Source organism: Lutra lutra, chromosome 17 (genome assembly GCF_902655055.1).
Source record: "Lutra lutra chromosome 17, mLutLut1.2, whole genome shotgun sequence".
Lineage (NCBI taxonomy): Eukaryota > Metazoa > Chordata > Mammalia > Carnivora > Mustelidae > Lutra > Lutra lutra.
Window position 1 is genome coordinate 25,990,630 of NC_062294.1, and position 18,140 is coordinate 26,008,769.

At 39.7% G+C, this 18,140-nt stretch overlaps 1 protein-coding gene across 6 annotated transcripts in view; it reads left to right on the forward strand.

Annotated features, from left to right (window-relative positions):
- The window catches only part of CNOT1 (CCR4-NOT transcription complex subunit 1), a 112,085-nt gene that overhangs the window by 20,436 nt on the left and 73,509 nt on the right, over positions 1-18,140 (forward strand). For all 6 annotated transcript variants that reach the window (XM_047711349.1, XM_047711352.1, XM_047711351.1 and 3 more), the window contains exon 2: positions 8,976-9,251. In XM_047711349.1, the coding sequence (XP_047567305.1) occupies positions 9,150-9,251 (102 nt within the window). In that variant the 5' untranslated portion in view covers positions 8,976-9,149. The remainder of the gene's footprint in view (positions 1-8,975; positions 9,252-18,140) is intronic.

The window sequence follows — 18,140 nt, forward strand, 5'->3', positions numbered from 1 at the left end:
GAGTGACTCAGTCTGGTTGAGCGTCTGGTACCCGTTTTCAGCTCAGGTCATGATTCATGGTTGTGGGATTGAGCCCTGAGTGTGGTGCAGGAATTCTGCTTGAGAGTCTTTCTTTGTCCCTCCCTCTGTGCTCTCCCTCTCTCTTGTTCTAAAATAAAATCTTTAAAGAAAGTCAGTTTTTGGAAGTCACATTACATGCTTGTAATCTTTGTTTTAAGTTATAAAGGTAATACGTGTCCTTCATCCCCAGTTTTTTTTTTTTTTTTTTAAGATTTTATTTATTTATTTGAGAGAGAGTACAAGTAGGCAGAGTGGCAGGCAGAAGAGGTGGGAGAGGTAGGCTCCCCGCTGAGCAGGGAGCCTGATCATGACCTGAGCTAAAGGCAGCCACTCAACCAACTGAGCCACCCAGGCCAGGTGTCCTATCCCCAGTTTTATTAAGAAAAATTTCACATGTGCAGAAAGATGAAAATAGTACAGTGTAGAGCAACATAATTGCTTCCTAGATTCAACAATTAACATCTTACCATAATAACTTTTTTTGTTGTTCGTATATTTTTCTCTCTCTCTCTTTTTTAAAGATTTTGTCAGAGGGAGAGCACGCACACAAGCAGGCAGAGAGAGAAACAGGCTCACTGCTGAGCAAGGAGTCTGATGCAGGACTCGATCCCAGGACCCTGGGGTCATGACCTGAGCCCAGTGCAGTGGCTTAACTGACTGAGCCACCCAGGCATCCCTGTTATTCGTATATTTTTTATTGAAGTATATTGGACAGTGTTAATTTCAGGTGTACAACATAGTGATGTGACAATTCCATGTTACGCTACCACAAGTGTTGCTACCGTCTGTCAACATACAACATTATTACTGTACTATTGATTATATTCTATATACTTTACCTTTCATTCCTTCGTTACTCATTCTGTATCTGGAACTCTACCTCCTGCTCCCCTTCACCATTTTGCCCATCCCTATTTATATATTTTTACTGGTTTGAAGATACATACACTTGCATATATCTCCTGCAAATTAAGACATCCTTTTTCTTTCTTTCTTTCTTTTTTTTTTTTTTAAGATTTTATTTATTTATTTGAGAGAGGGAGAGCACAGAGGGAGAGTGAGAGAAGCAGACTCACTGCTGAGCAGGATGCTGGATGTGGGCTCTATCCCAGGACCCCGAAATCATGACCTAAGCTGAAGGCAGCCGCTTAGCCAACTGAGCCTACCAGGTGCCCGAGGCATCCTTTTTTAAAAAAAGACCTTCTTGGGGCGCCTGGGTGGCTCAGTGGGTTAAAGCCTCTGCCTTCGGCTCAGGTCATGATCCCAGGGTCCTGGGATCGAGCCCCGCATCGGGCTCTCTGCTTGCCAGGGAGCCTGCTTCCCTTCTTCTCTCTCTCTCTCTGCCTGCCTCTCTGCCTGTTTGTGATCTCTGTCAGTCAAATAAATTTAAAATAAAAAAAAAAAATAAAAAAAAAAAGACCTTCTTGCATAGACACACTACAGCTAAGAATATTAAATACTCTTATAAAAACTCCAGTCGCCTAAAGAATATCTTTTATAACTTTTAAGATCTATTTATTTATTTGAGGGCAGGAGAGTCCCAAACAGACTCTGCACTGAGTGCAGAGATCACAACCCAAGGCAAATCCAAGAGTTTGACACTCAGCCGACTGTGCCACCCTGTTTTTAATAACTTTTTAAAGTCACAATTTCATTAAGGTTCACATTGTGCTTTTGTATTGTAATTTCATAATCAGAACAGACCCCATTTTTTCTCTCTCTACTGACCTTTTGAAAAGTGCAGGCCAAAAAAAAAAAAAAAAAAAGAAAGAAAAGAAAAAGAAAAGTGCAGGCCAGTGGCCTGGTAGAATGAACCAGTACTTCCATTTATCTGATAAGATCTCCTGTGTAGTTTAAACCTGTCCCTTTAACGTTTTATTTCCTGGGAATTGATAGATACAGAGGTGTTAGCCATATATTAATGTGGTTTATGTTAATCATTTTTGGCAAGAATACGTCAAGGTGATAACTTCATATTGCAGCACATCAGCAGATACATATGTTGGGCAGATTTACCATTAGTAATAAAGTACTATTTTAGTTAAGGTAGTGACTGCCATAGCTGTATTATAAAGGACATTTTTTTCCTTTTGCAATTAGTAGGTAATTTGTTGGGTAGTAGTGTGCAGCTGTGCCAGCAACCTTTTTTAAGTTTTTTAAGGTATTAGTGATTCTTGCCTGAATCAACTTTTTAAAAAAAATTTTTAAAGATCTATTTATTTATTTATTTGACAGAGAGACAGAGCATGAGAGGGGAGAAAGTCAGAGGGAGAAGCAGACTCCCCACAAAGCTGGGAGCCTGATGTGGGACTCGATCCCAGGACTCTGGGATCATGACCTGAGCTGAAGGCAGTTGCTTAACCAACTGAGCCACCCAGGTGCCCCATGAATCAACTTTTTTTTTTTTTTTAAGATTTTATTTATTTGACAGACAGAGATAACAAGTAGGCAGAGAGAGAGAGAGAGGAGGAAGCAGGCTCCCTGCTGAGCAGAGAGCCCGATGGGCTCGATCCCAGGACCCTGGGATCATGTCCTGAGCCGAAGACAGAGGCTTCAACTCACTGAGCCACCCAGGTGCCCCTGAATCAACCTTTTTAATTTAAAGATTTGTTTATTTGAGAGAGGGAGTGAGAGAGAGAGAGCATGCGGTTGTGTGAGTGGGGGGAGGGGCAGAGGGAGAGGATGGAGAACCTCAAGCAAACTCCCTGCTGAGTGTAGAACTTGACTTGGGGCCTGATCCCACACCCATGAGATCATGACCTGAACCAAAACTAAGAATCAGACACTTAACTGACCGAGCTACCCAGTCACCCCTATGATACAGTTTTGTTATGTATAATCACTGTATTGTGTATTAGATCTCTAGGACTTATTTATGGGTAGGTTGCAAGTTTTTACCCTTAAACACTCATTTCTCCACCCCCTGATGACTACTTCGCTCTGTTTTTTTTTTTTTTTTTTTTTTTTTTTTTAAAGATTTTATTTATTTATGACAGAGAGAGGGAACACAAGTACAGGGTTGCTGGAGAGGGAGAAGCAGGCTCCCACCGAGGAGGGAGTCTGATACAGAGCTTGATCCTAGGACGCTGAGATCATGACCTGGGCTGAAGGCAGATGCTTAACAGCCGAGTCACCCAGGTACCCCTTGAGTTTGGTTTTTAAATTATTTATTTATTTAGATTGAGATACAGTCTACATAGAGTATTATAATAATTTCAGGTGTACAACATAAAGAATGATTCAGTATTTCTGTATATTGTGAAATGATCACTCTGATGAGTATAGTTAACATCTACCACTATCCAGGGACACCTGGGTGGTGCAGTTTGTTAAGTGTCTAGTTCTTGATCTCACCTCAGGTCTTAGATCCATGGTTCTGGAGTTCATGCCCTGTGTTGGGCTCTATGCTGGGCTCCACCCTGGGCTTGGAGTCTGCTTAAAAAGAACAACAAATCGGCCACCTCCCATAGTTAGAAAAAAATTCTTTTTCCCTTGTGATGAGAACTTTTAAGATTTACTCTATAATTACCATGGCCTATGTTATATCCTTAGGACTTAATGATTATAACTGAAAGTTACCTGTTGACCACCTTCATCATAATTACCACTACCACCATCACCCCCTTTGACTTCCCACCAACCACAGTATTCTCCGTTTCTGAATTGTTTTTAAGATCCCATAATACTGGATATTATATAGTATTTGTCTTATTCAGTCTTCTTTATCTCAGCATAATGTTCTCAAGGCCATCCATATTGTCACAAATAGCAGTATTTTTTTTTTCCCCTCCATGACTAAAAAGTATTCCTGTGTGTGTGTGTGTGTGTGTGTGTGTGTATCTTTTTCCATTCATCTATTGACAGACACTTAGGTTGTTTCCATAAATTTTTTTAAAGAGTTTATTTTTAAATGTTATTTAATTTTTTTTTCTTTATTTTTTTAAAAGATTTTATTTATTGATTTGACAAGGAGAGACACGGTGAGAGAGGGAACACAACCAGATATACCAGTACCTCTGTATCTATCTCTCACATGGTGAGAGAGGGAGAAGCAGGCTTCCCGCCAAGCAGGAAGCCTGATGCAGGGCTCAATCCTTGAACCCTGGGATCATGATCAGAGCCGAAGGCAGATACCCCTAAACATTTTATTTTTAAGTAATTTCTATACCCAGTGTGGGGCTTGAACTCACAACCTTGAGATCAGGAGTCACACGTTCCAACTGAGCCATCCACGCATCCTGGTTGTTTTCATATCTTGGTTATTAGAATATTGGTGCAGTAAACATCAGAGTGCATATATCTCTTCAGTAACCTCTTTTCATTACCTTTGGATATATACCCAGAAGTGGGATTGCTGGAATGTATGGTAGTTTTATTTTTATTTTTATTTTTTAAGATTTTATTTATTTATTTGACACAGAGAGAGTGATTACAAATTACAAGTAGGTAGGTAGGGATGGGGGGAGAAGCAGGCTCCCCGCTGAGCAGAGGGCCCGATGCAGGGCTCGATCCCAGAACCCTGAGATCATGACCTGAGCCAAAGGCAGAGGCTTAACCCACTGAGCCACCCAGTCGCCCCTGTAGTTTTATTTTTAATTATTATTAGTTTTTTAAGTGGGCTCCGTGCCCAGAGTGGGTCTTGAACTCAAAATCCTGAGATCCAGAGTCACATGCTATACTGATTGAGCCAGCAAGGCACCCCTATTTTTAATTTTTTGAGGCTCTTCAGCACTGTTCTACTGTTCTTCATAGTTGTAGAACCACTTTACAGTCCAGCCAGCAGTGCACAAAGTTTCCTTTTTCTCTATATCCTCTCCAACAGTTATCTCTTGTCTTTTTGTTGCTAACCCGTCTTACAGGTGTAAGATGATACTTTATTCTGATTTTGATACGCATTTCCCTTGATGATTAGTGATGTTGAACACCTTTGCAGATACCTGTTTGCTACTTTGATGTTGTCTTTGGGAAAATGTCTATTTAGGTTCTCTGCCCATTTTTTTTTTTTTTTAAAGATTTTTATTTATTTTACAGAGATCACAAGTAGTCAGAAAGGCAGGCAGAGAGAGAGAGGGGGAAGCAGGCTCCCTACTGAACAGAGAGCCTGATGCGGGGCTCGATCCCAGGACCCTGAGATCATGACCTGAGCCGAAGTCAGAGGCTTAACCACTGAGCCACCCAGGTGCCCCTCTGCCCATTTTTTAATTGGATTTTGATTTTTTTTTGTTACTGAGTTGTAGGAGGTTTTTTTTTTTTTTTTTTTTTTTAAATAAGTTTAATATAGGGGTTCCTGGGTGGCTTAGATGGTTGGGTGTCTACCTTTGGCTCAGGTCATGATCTCCAGGTCCTGGGATCAAGGCCCATGTCTGACTTTGAGCTCAGCAGGGAGTCTGCTTCTCTCTCCCCCTCTGGCTTTCCTCTTGTACTCTTTGTCTCTCAAATGAATAAATAAGATATTAAAAAAATAAATTTAGTACATTAACCTCTTATCTGGTACGTGTTTTGCAAATATTCTCTCATTCTGTAGGTTGCCTTTCCATTTTGTTGTCTTTGGTTGTGAAGAAACTTTTAATTTTGATGTCGCATTTGTTATTTTTTTCTTTTGCTGTGCTTTTGATATCATGTTAAAAAAAGAAATCATTGCCAAGACTTGCCCTGAAAGTTTCCTTTGTATGTTTGTTTTTTGTTTAAAGATTTTATTTATTTATTTATTTGACAGAGATCACAAGTAGCCAGAGAGGCAGGCAGAGAGAGAGGGGGAAGCAGGCTCCCTGCTGAGCAGAGAGCTGGATGTGGGGCTCCATCCCAGGACCCTGGGACCATGACCAGAGCCGAAGGCAGAGGCTTTAACCCACTGAGCCACCCAGGTGCCCTCCTTTGTATGTTTTTGTCTAGGAATTTGTTTGGTATCATGTCTTCTGTTCAAGTCTTTGATCCATTTTGAGTTAATTTTTGTGAGTGGTGTAAGATAGAGGTCCACTTTGATTTTTCTGCATGTAGTTATCCAGTTTTCCTAGAACTATTTATTGAAGAGACTATCCTTTCTCCATTGGTTGTTCTTGTCTCCCTTAACAAGTACTGTTTGACTGTATATGCTTTCTGTTTTGTTTTGGTCTGTGGGTCTCTTCTTATGCTGGTACCATACAGTTTTAATTGCTGTAGCTTTGTATTACAGTTGGAGTTCAAGAAGTGTGATGCCTCCAGTTTTGTTCTTTTATTGTTAAGACTTCATTTATTTATTTGACAGAGAGCAAGTGAGAGTCAGAGAGTACAGGCAGGGGGAACAGCAAAAGAAGGAGAAGCAGGCTCTCTGCTGAGCCAGGGACCCTGATGCAGGGCTCAGTCCCAGAACTTTGGGATCATGACCTGAGCTGAAGGCAGATGCTTATACAATCTAAGCCACCCAGGCGCCCCTGGTTTTGTTCTCTTTCTCATGATGGCTTGGGCTTTTGAGGATCTTTTGTGGTTCCATACCAATTTAGGATTTTTTTCCTATTTATGTGAAAAATGCCATTGGAATTTTCATAGGGTTTGTGTTGAATCTACATGGCTTTGAGTGGCATGGACATTTATTTATTTTTTAATTAAAAATTTTAAAAGATTTTATTTATTTCATAGAGAGCACATGAGCACCAAGGAGGGTGGGGGAGGAAGATTAGAGGGAGAAGGAGCCTTATGCATGGCTTGGCCCCAGGACCTCAGAATCATGACCTGAGCGAAAGGTAGATGCTTAACCCACTGAGCCACCTAGGCACTCTTGGCATGGACATTTGTTTTGTGTTCCCCCCCCCCCCCCAAATTTTAAAAGTAGGCAGAGCGGCAGGCAGAGAAAGAGGGGGAAGCAGGCTCCCTGCTGAGCAGAGAGCCCGATTTGGGGCTCGATTCCAAGACCTGAGATCATGACCTGGGCAAAAGGCAGAGGCTTAAACCACTGAGCAACGAAGGCACCATTCAATTTTTAAATTAAAAAAAAAATTATTTTAAATTAAAAAAATTATTTTATTTTTATTAGTTGTTTTAGTGTGGGAGGGAGGGAGAGAGGATCTTAAGCAGGCACCATGCTTACTGCTGAGTCTGGTATGGTGCTCCGTCTCACAACTCTGAGACTGAAATCAAGTTTCAGATGCTTAACCAGCTGAGTGGGTGGTGTGGACATTTAAGAATATTAACTCTTCTAATCTATTAACATTTGTATCCATTTGTTTGTGTCATCTTTGATTTCAACAGAGTTTTGTAGTTTCATTGTATAGTCAAGGGCTTTCTTGATTCAACTAAGACTTTTTTTTTTTTTAAGATTTATTTATTTGGGAGTGCATTGAGCCAAAGGAGGGGCAAGAGGGAGAGAATCTGAAGCCAAGCTGACTCTCCCCTGAGTGTTGGAGCCTGTTGCTGGCCAGACAACCTGGAGATCATGACCTAAGCTGAAATCGAGTCTGACACCTAACTGACTGAGCCACCTGGGTGCTCCTGAAGAGTTACTTTTTACTGTTTTACTTCACTTTTTCTTTTTGCTGAGATAGACTTAGCTGAAAATATGTGTCCTTTGAGTTCTTGAGGCAAAAAGAACTCATAGTTACGGAGAGATACATTTTTTTTGGGCGGGGATACATTCCTAATTGTGGAATTAAAGGTTTAAGGATAGTGTAATAAACACTTTTTGTAGTATTGCCAATTTAAATTTCAAGAAATGTTGTACACAGTACTGATGTTAATAGTCTGATGAGTCCTCTTTTTGCCTGTCTTCTTGTTAGTATGTTCTCAAACTTGGATAATTTTATTGGTCTGATACAGAAAATATGCTAGGACCAGAACATGAAGAAAGCTCTAAGATTTATAGCAGGCAAGTTTAGTTGCATGTAATGGATAGATAGTAATGCAATTTGTCTTTAACTTCTCACATGTTATTTAGAATGAACAAAAAACATCTTGGCACATTTTCAAGCCTCCTATTCTTTTTTGAGGAGCACGTATAGGGATACCATTGGTTCAGCTTTTGCTTTGTATAACATGAAACAGAACAAAACAATGTAGTGTTTCTAATTTGTTTAGAAATTGTTAAAGGTAAAGGTTTTAAATGCCCTTAAGAGGGTCTTTTAATCTTTGTGAGTTTTCTGATTGTAATGAATTTATGAGCTGATTTCACAGCCTAAAGTTGTATATAAGTTCATCTGTTTCAGATTTTTGTGTTTCAGCAGCAATACTTGATGAATTCATAAGAAAAATTTGTGGTTTCCCTCCCCCCCACTTTTTTTGTAATACGGAATAGTTACTTTGACTCAGCCCATGGTTGGAATTAAACTGATAAGCATCCTGTCATTTTCTGCTTTGGGCTTCCCTTTCTAAATCTTCCTAGTAAAATTTTCATCAGTGTGGGAAGGAATTTGGATTCTGAAGCCCTTACTTGCCTTTGAGACAGTGATTCAAATACCTGAAACATATACCCCAAGGTACAACTGTAGGACCAAACTGATTCCAAAACAGTGCATGAGGAGTAAAAGTTAATAAATGGGATCTTGTAAATAGGCTGTAGATGCTCTGGGAAGAGGAACAGAAAATGGAAAATGTCAGATGAATGTTTCTTTCCATGAACCCTAATTCTAAATACTTTCCTGTTTCTAAAGGGTATAGTATAAATAATCATTTTGAAGTAGATTTATAAATCGACATCCAGATAATACAGGTTGTCTTGCTAAACTCCTGCTTTTTATGGGGGGATACTTTCTTTTTATACTGGCCTATACTTTTCAGACTTGGCATCTTCTGTAATTGGTGGTTGAGACATACTAATTTTTTTTCCCTGAGTCTTGAGTGGGATTTCAGGTACTAAGATGGAGAGATGATAATGTTTTAACTCTTTTTCCCCTAATAAAAAACTAAATAAAAAATCTGACTTTTATCCTTTTCTTTTTTTAAAACAGGTGCCATGTTTCAGAACAGAGTAATACCCCTGGTAAAGAACTACTAAAGACACTGTACAGACATCAGATATAGGCTAATTACAAGGAAAGCATTAACCTGCCTCTGAGGTGACTAAAGGGGAATAATGGTGATTTTGCGCCGGGCTCGGCCGCCTGCTTCCGCCCCAACCAGCAATGAATCTTGACTCGCTCTCGCTGGCCTTGTCTCAAATCAGCTACCTGGTGGACAATTTAACCAAGAAAAACTACCGAGCCAGCCAGCAGGAAATACAACATGTAAGTAAACATAGAAAACAAGTACCATAAAAGGAGTGAATAGAAAGAACGTTCTCCTCAGCTTTAATATATAAAAGAGATTTTATCCCAATCTTTTTTTTTTTTTTTTTAAGGAATCACAGATATAAATTTTTCTGAAAAAATTACGAAATACCTGACTTGGTTTAGTCTCATTTTTTTCTTATCTACATTTTAAAATTGAGATATATATGTATTTCACAGACTGTAAAACTCCCCCTTATAAAATGTGCAATTCAGTCGTTTCTAGTGGATTCACAAAGTTACTTAATCATCACCATTTAACTCCAGAATGTTTTCATCGCCTCAAAAAGAAATACTTGAATCCATTAGCAGTTGCTCTCCCTCCTCTCTCCAGCTCCTGGCAACCACTAATCTTTCCGCTTTTACGGATTTGCCTTTCTGGATATTTCACATAGATGGAGTCATAACAGATGTGGCTCTTTGTGCCTGTCTTCTTTCACTTAACGCAGCGCTTTCAAGATTCATACGTCTTGTTGGGGCACCTGGGTGGCTCAGTCAGTTAAATGTCCGACTCTTGATTTTGGCTCAGGTCAGGATCTCAGGGTGGCGAGATTGAGCTACTCCTCGGGCTCTGTGCTGGGTGTGGAGCCTGCTTAAGATTCTCTCCCTCACTTCCCCCCCCTTTAAGAAAAAGATTCATTGATGTTGGCGTCTATGTCCATACTTCATTCCTTTTTATGGGTAATAATACGATAGTGAATATTATTTATAATAATAATAGTTCTTTGAATATTCTCCAGTTTATCTGTAAAATGGATATTTAATTTGTTTCCATTTTTGTGGCTGTTGGGAGTAGTGTGGCTTTCAGCATTTGTTTATGACTTTTTGGATGGATATTTGGTTTTAATTTTTTGGGTATATATGAAAGAATGGAATTGCTGGGTTATAGGATAACTCTAACTTTCTGAAGAACTGTCAGACTTTATCCAGGGCACCTCATCACTTCATTTCCACGAGTAGTGAATGAGGGTTCCAGTTTTTCCTCATCCTCACTAACACTTGTTATTTTTTCTCTTTTTTTTTATACCCATTCTAGTGGATGTGAACAGGTACCTCATTATTTTGCTTATGTAGCTAATGATGTTGAACATCTTTTCATGGGCATTTTGTGTATCTTTGGAGAAAATGTCAGTTCTCATCCTTTGCCCCCCAGTTTTTTTTTGCCATTGACCCCCCCCAATATTTACTATTTTTAAAAGAAGATTTAATTTATTCATTAGAGAGTGTGAACGTGCTCATGAGTGGGGGAGGGGCAGTGGGAGAGGGGAAAGCAGACTCCCTGCTGAGTGGGGAGCCTGATGTGGGGCTCTGTGGGGCTTGATTCCAGGACCCTGAGATCATGATTTGAGCTGAAGACAGATGCGTAATGGACTGAGCCACCCAGGTGTCCTGATCCCCCCAATTTTTAAAAATTAAACTGTTCTTAAGTACAAGTTTGTTTTATAGAGCATTTCATTCAATCTTTATGAAAGTTAAATAGTATACTGTACTTTAGTTGTAGTGATGGTACCCCTTCTCATTAATAAATGGAGTATTATACTTAAAATTGTATATATTATTAAAATTCACTAGTTGTGTGACAGTAGGCAACTTCTCTGAACCTTATTTTCTTCATTTGCAAAATAAGGATAAATATAAAATTTGTCTGACATCCTTCTTAGGATTAAATGAAGTTAAGAAGAGGCACCTAGTACAGTTCCTGTCCTAAGCATTATTTTAAAAAAGGAAATTCTCCTTTTTCTACATTATAAGTTAACAGTTGTTACATAAGGTAGGTAGTACATACATACAAACTTGTAAATGAAATAGGTGCCTGATTATTTGAGCTAAATCTAAGAATTAATTGTTTGGGAGTTTTTTCTCCTTTCCTTGTTTTTGGGGTGTGTGTTCGGAGGTAATTTAATTTTTATTTTTATTCTATTTTTTTTAAAGATTTTATTTATTTATTTGACAGAGAGAGAGACAGATCACAAGTAGGCAGAGAGGAGGAAGTAGGCTACCTGCTGAGCAGAGAGCCTGATGCAGAGCTTGATCCCAGGACCCTGAGATTATGACCTGAGCTGAAGGCAGAGACTTAACCCACTGAGCCACGCAGGCGCCCCTGTTTTTTCATTTTTTTTTTTTTTAAAGATTTTATTTATTTATTTGACAGAGATCACAAGTAGGCAGAGAGATGGGGGGAGGCAGGCTCCCTGCTGAGCAGTGAGCCCGATGTGGGACTCGATCCCAGGACCCTGAGATCATGACCTGAGCTGAAGGCAGAGGCTTAACCCACTGAGCCACCCAGGCGCCCCAATGAAACTATTTTTAAAAAGTTAAAAGAAAAAACTTAGTAAAATACTTACCATTCTTTTTTCACATGTTGGCATATGATAGTTTTCTGTATCTTGATTGTTTCCTTTTAATTTTATTTATTTATTTTAAAGATTTTATTTATTTGTTGGAGTATAAGCGGGGGAGGGGCAGAGGGAGAAGCAGGCTTCCCACTGAGCAAAGGAGCCTGATGTGGGACTTGATCCCAAGACTCTAGAATCATGACCTGAGTCAAAGGCAGAGCACTAACCAACTGAGCCACTTAAGTGTCCCTGTTTCCTTTTTAACTTACCAGTCTGTCGTAGAAATTATTCTTGGGGTGCCTGGCTGGCTCAGTCAGTAGAGCATCTGACTCTTGATCTCTTGGGGTTTTGAGTTTGAGCACAGTTGGGCGTGGAGCCTGCCTTAAAAAAAAAATTATTCATTATCCTGTACATAAAAAGTTTGTTCTTTTAAGGCTATATAGGAAACCATCATATGGATGAAACATAATTTATTTCACTATTTATGGACATTTAGATTATATACTTTGTTTTTTGCTTTTGCTATTGACAGTGCATTAAAACTTTTTTTTTGCATGTATGTGTTATGTAGGATAAATTCTTAGAAATTCATTCTTGGGCTACTCTTCTCCTTTTCTTTCTAATGGAAGAGCTGAATTCTTGGAATTACTCATTTCCTATTTGATTTTTTTTCTTTTCATGTAGTATTTCAGTGTATATAGTATATTGTAATAATCATCTTTTTATGCTTATAGGGTTTATTGCAATTAATGCTTTGATGAATTACAGTGCTTAAGTTCATTGTTCTAATACCTTCAGGGGTCCTTTTAGTAGAGAACAAAACCTAACCTCCTCAATCTGAATTTCAGGGCCCTTTAAGTCATTCTAAATCCTGGAATTTTCATCTTTGAAGAAACAAATCCAGTAACACCTCATCATTGAAGACTTACCAATCTTTTTTCCTTTATTCAGATTAATTCCTTAGGATAAATTCTGAAAGCTGTGTTGGTCAGAATGTGTCCTGACAATTTTATGCAGCTACTATTTAATCATCTGCTATGTACCACATGTTAGTTTTTTAGTCACCTTTTTTTTTTTTTAAAGGTTTTATTTATTTGAGACAGAGAGCCAGCACGTGCATGAGCTGGAGGAAAAGCAAAGAGGGAGAGAGAGAGACATGCAGACTCCATGCTGAGCATGAACCCTAATGCAGGGCTTGATCTCACAACCTTGAGATCATGACCTGAGCAGAAATCAAGAGTTGGATGCTTAACTGACTGAGCCACCTAGGCGCCCCTCTCTCACATTTTATTTTTTTTTCCTCTCTCACATTTTAATTTAAAACGTGTTATGGGGTGCCTGAGTGGCTCGGTTGGTTCAACATTCTGCTCAGGTCATGATCTTAGGGTGGATTACTACTTGGGGCTCTGCACTGGGTGTGTGGATCCTGCTTGGCATTCTCTTTCTCTCGCACTTTGCCCCTTCCCAGCTTTCATGGGCTCATACTTATGCTCTCTCTTAAAAACAAAAACAAAACAAAACAGTATTTTTTAAACATGTACTATCTAGTTAACACTCAAATTTCTTGTTTTGCCTCATCTAAAAAATTTTTATTACACTTGGGTTTGAATTAGGATCCAAATAATATGTATGTTGCATTGGCTCTTATCAGATCTCTTTTAAAATCTTTGGTTTTCCCTCACTCTTAGTATAAGTACACTTATAAGTACTTAAGTAGAACTTATTTTGTTAAATCAGATTGTTTGTCTTGCAATTATCCATAGTGTGAATTTTGCTGTAGTCGTGTTTAACATGTTCTTTTATCGGGTGCAGTTTCTATTTTCTGTAAGTTAGTAAATTTAGAAGTGCAGTGGATTAAGAGTTTTCGCCTCTTAGGACAGTTTGTAGTTGATGATGGTGTGTACTTTAATCAGGAGCTTTGCAATGTCTGGTTGCCTCTACTTCTGTGATTTTTAGCAGGCTTTGTTCATTGACTGGATTCATTAATTTGTTAGGGATTGCAAAATGTTGGTACTCTTACTGTTAAGCATTCTTGAAATAGTTCTGTAAAGGGAAACTTGCCCTTACCAACTATATGGCTACCTGAGGTACATTGTATATAGAAACGGCAAGATCAGTGATGGTTACCTGAGGTACACTGTATATGTAGATCAGTGCTTGATTCTCTATTTATTTGCCAGTTATCAAAGTAACTTCTTTCCGAGCATCTCCAAACATGACCAATAAATAAGTTTTTTAGTATTCTTAGGAACTTGTGTATTTTTTTTTTTAAGGTTTATCTTTTTAGAGAGCAAACATGCATGCATGCACGTGTGTGGATGGGAGTAGGGGTAGGAGGAGAGAATCCCAAGCAGACTCCCCTCAGTGCAGAGTCCGATGTGGGGCTCAATCCCACAACCCCAAGATGATCTGAGCTGGAATCAAGAGACATTCACTCAACTTACTGAGCCACCCAGATGCCCCAGGAGCTCATGTATTTTTAACATATTTGATATATTTGAGTTTATTGAAAAGTATTACTGATGAAAGTCTTTGGCCAGTGAATGCTTATTCTTGCTGGCTTTGGAGTCCCCTGTCCTCCTATTTTGTAATATGTATAGTCCTTGATACCATTTCAGAAACACTGGAAACTAAAATATTCTAGAGTCATCTTGTGTATTTTTTGCTTTGGACCTGGAATTAGCAGTTTCTCTAAGAGGCCTTGGTTTTATTTAGTGGGAAATGGGATATGGAGATTGTCTCTTGAGTTAAAAAAAGTGATTAAGAGAGACAACTTAGGTGATGTGAAAAAACTTTATTTAGTACTTCATTAAGTGGACAATCCTCTTTAGGAGAACTGCAAAATGGGGCAGAAGGAAAGGAGCTATTTTTATAGGATAATAAATAAAAAACAAGGAAGAGACGTATGGAAAACATCTGGTTGGTTGGGGCCACATAGTCAACCTTATTTAAGATGAGAAGGCCCAGAGTTGTCTTGACCTTTGGGTATTGGCTAACTGATACACTGATACAAATATACTGCATTTCTGGTTGAGTGGAGCATTTATAGAGATTTGAAAGTTACCTAAGTTTTGATTTGCTGACACGGCACCCTGGGTAGTAATGGCACCATTTTGGGCTTAGGAAATTATTTCAGCACTTGTGTTTGCTCACTGATGATCAGTTGTTCAGTATGAGGCCTTTTGATGGGCAAAGCTAAAGAGCAAATATACCAAGAGTTCATACTGATACTACTGATATTCCTAATTTTTCTTTGCTTTAAAAAAAAATTCTTTTTAAAAGGTTCCATTTATTTATTTGACAGAGAGACAGTGAGAGAGGGAACACAAGCAGGGGAGAGTGGGAGAGGGAGAAGCAGGTTCCCACTGAGCAGGCAGCCTGATGCTGGGCTCGATCCCAAGACCCTGGGACCATGACCTGAGCTGAAGGCAGTTGCTTAACGACTGAGCCACCCAGGCACCTCTTATCTTTACTTTCAATTCATGATCTGAAATCTCTCTCTCTCTTTTTTCCCCATGCACAAAATTCCATTTTCAGTGATATAAAAAGCCATTTACCCTGTTCCACACTGTACAATTAAGAGTTCAGACTAACGGGCGCCTGGGTGGCTCAGTGGGTTGAGCCGCTGCCTTCGGCTCAGGTCATGATCTCAGGGTCCTGGGATCGAGTTCCGTGTCGGGTTCTCTGCTCAGCAGGGAGCCTGCTTCCCCCCACCCCTGCCTGCCTCTCTGTCTACTTGTGATCTCTCTCTGTCAAATAAATAAATAAAAATCTTAAAAAAAAAAAAGTTCAGACTAACAGTCCTGATGTTGTTAATAGCACTATGGTTATGGAAAATAGTTTATTTTTTTAGGAGGTAGGGGGGAAGGGAGGGGGACTCTTAGGCTATCCCAGAGGTATTCCTAGGCATATCTCAGAGGTAATGTGAGTTGGTTCCAGATCATTGCAATAAAGTGAGTCAAGTGAATTTTAAGAATCCCGTTTATACTGTAGTAGCCTATTAAGTATATAATATCATTATGTCTAAAAAGTGTACATACTTCCGTTACAAAATACTTTATTGCTAAAACATGTTATCATATAACCTTTTGAGCAGAGTTAATCTTTTTGCTGGTGGAGGGTTTTACCTTTTGTTGATGGCTGCTGACTGGTCAGGGTGGTGGTTGCTGAAGATTGGAGTGGCTGTGGCAGTTTCTTAACATAAGACAACAGTGAAGTTTGCCACATCGATTGATTCTCCTTTTATGAATGATTTCTCTGTAGTGTATGATGTTCTTTGATGGTGTTTTACCCACAGTAGAACTTATTTCCGAATTGGAGTCAGTCCTGGGCTCCTGGGTGGCTTAGTTGGTTGAGCGTCTGACTCCTGATTTTGGCTCAGTCATAAACTCTCAGGGTCCTAAGATGGAGCCCCACATTGCACTCTCTGCTCAGGGTGGAGTCTGCTGTTCTTTCCCTCTGATCCTCCTCCTGCTTGTGCATGCTTTCTCTCTCAAATACGTACATAAGTAAAATCCTAAAAAAATATTTGAGTCTGGGCGCCTCGGCGGCTCAGTTGGTTAAGTGACTGCCTTCAGCTCAGGTCATGATCCCAGAGTCCTGGGATCAAGTCCCACATCAGGCTCCCAGCTCTGAGGGGAGTCTGCTTCTCCCTCTGACCCTCCCTCTTCTCATGCTTGCTCTCTGTCTCTCTCTCTCTCATTCTCTCTCAAATAAATAAAATCTTAAAAAAAAATATTTGAGTCCTCTCAAACCCTTCTGCTTTATGAGCTAAATTTATGCAATATTCTAACCTTTTTTGTCATTCCAACATCTTCACCAGGAGTAAATTCCATCTCAAGAAACTTTGTGTGCTCATTCAAAAGAATCAACTCTTCATCTGTTGAAGTTTTATCATGAGATTGCAGCAGTTACGTTACATCATCAGTTCTGGTTCTCTTGCTATTTCTGCCACATCTGTAGTTACTTCTTCCACTGAAGTCTTCATCCCCTGAAGTCATCCCTGAGGGTTGGAATCAACTTCTTCCATTAACTCCTGTTAATGTTGATATTTTGACCTCTTCCCATGAATTCTGAATATTCTTCTTGGATGGCATCTAGAATGGTAAATCCTTCCCAGAAGGTTTTCAGTTTACTTTGCTCAGATCCATTAAAAATATTGCTATCCAGGGGCGCCTGGGTGGCTCAGTGGGTTAATAAGCCTCTGCCTTCGGCTCAGGTCATGATCTCAGGGTCCTGGGATCGAGTCCCGCATCGGGCTCTCTGCTCGGCAGGGAGCCTGCTTTCTCCTCTCTCTCTCTCTCTGTCTGCCTCTTTGCCTACTTGTGATCTCTCTCTGTCAAATAAATAAATAAAATATTAAAAAAAAATATTGCTATCTGTAGTGGCTCTAGCTTTAAGAAATATATTTCTTAAATATTAAGATATTTCTTTTTTTTTTTTTAAAGATTTTCTTTTTTATTATTTATTTGACAGACAGAGATCACAAGTAGGCAGAGAGGTAGGCAGAGAGGCAGGCAGAGAGAGAGGAAGGGAAGCAGGCTCCCCGCTGAGCAGAGAGCCCCATGCGGGACTCGATCCCAGGACCCCGGGACCATGACCTGAGCTGAAGGCAGAGGCTTTAACCCACTGAGCCACCCAGGTACCCCAAGATATTTCTTAAATAGTAAGACTGGAAAGTTGAAATGACTACTTGATCCATACAGGCTGCAGAATGGATGTTGTGTTAGCAGACTAGAAAACAATATTAATCTTGTTACACATCTTCATCAGAGCTTTTGGGTGACTTGGTGCGTTGTCATGGATCAGTAATATTTTGAAAGAAATCTCTTTCTGAACAGTAGGTCTCAACAGTAAATATTCAGTAAACCATGTTGTAAACAGATGTGCTGTCCTCCAGGTTTTGTTCGATTTATATAGTGCACAGGCAGGGTCACTTTAGCATAATTTGTAGGGGCCCAAGGATTTTCAGAATGGCAAGTGAACATTGGCTTCAACATACAGACTCCTGGTGCACTAGTCCCTAACAAGAGAGTCAGCCTGTCCTTTGAAGTAGGCATTGACTTCTCTCTAGCTGTGAAAGTCCTAAATGGCATCTCATTCTTTTTGTTTTTTTTTTTTTTTTTAAGATTTTATTTATTTATTTGACAGAGAGAAATCACAAGTAGGCAGAGAGGCAGGCAGAGAGAGAGAGGAGGAAGCAGGCTCCCTGCTGAGCAGAGGGCCCGATGCGGGGCTCGATCCCAGGACCCCGAGATCATGACCTGAGCCTAAGGCAGAGGCTTTAGAAGTCTGTTTCCATCTTCATTGAAAATTTGTTGTTTATTGTAGTAGCCTTCATTATCTGGCCAGATCTTCTGGACAACTTGCTGTACCTTCTAAATCAGCCTTTGCTTCACCTTGTGCTTTTACGGAGATGGCTGCTTTCCTTAAATCCCATGAGCCAACCTCTGCTAGCTTCATATTTTTCTTCTGCAGCTTCCTCATCTATGTCAGGCTTTATACAGTTGGA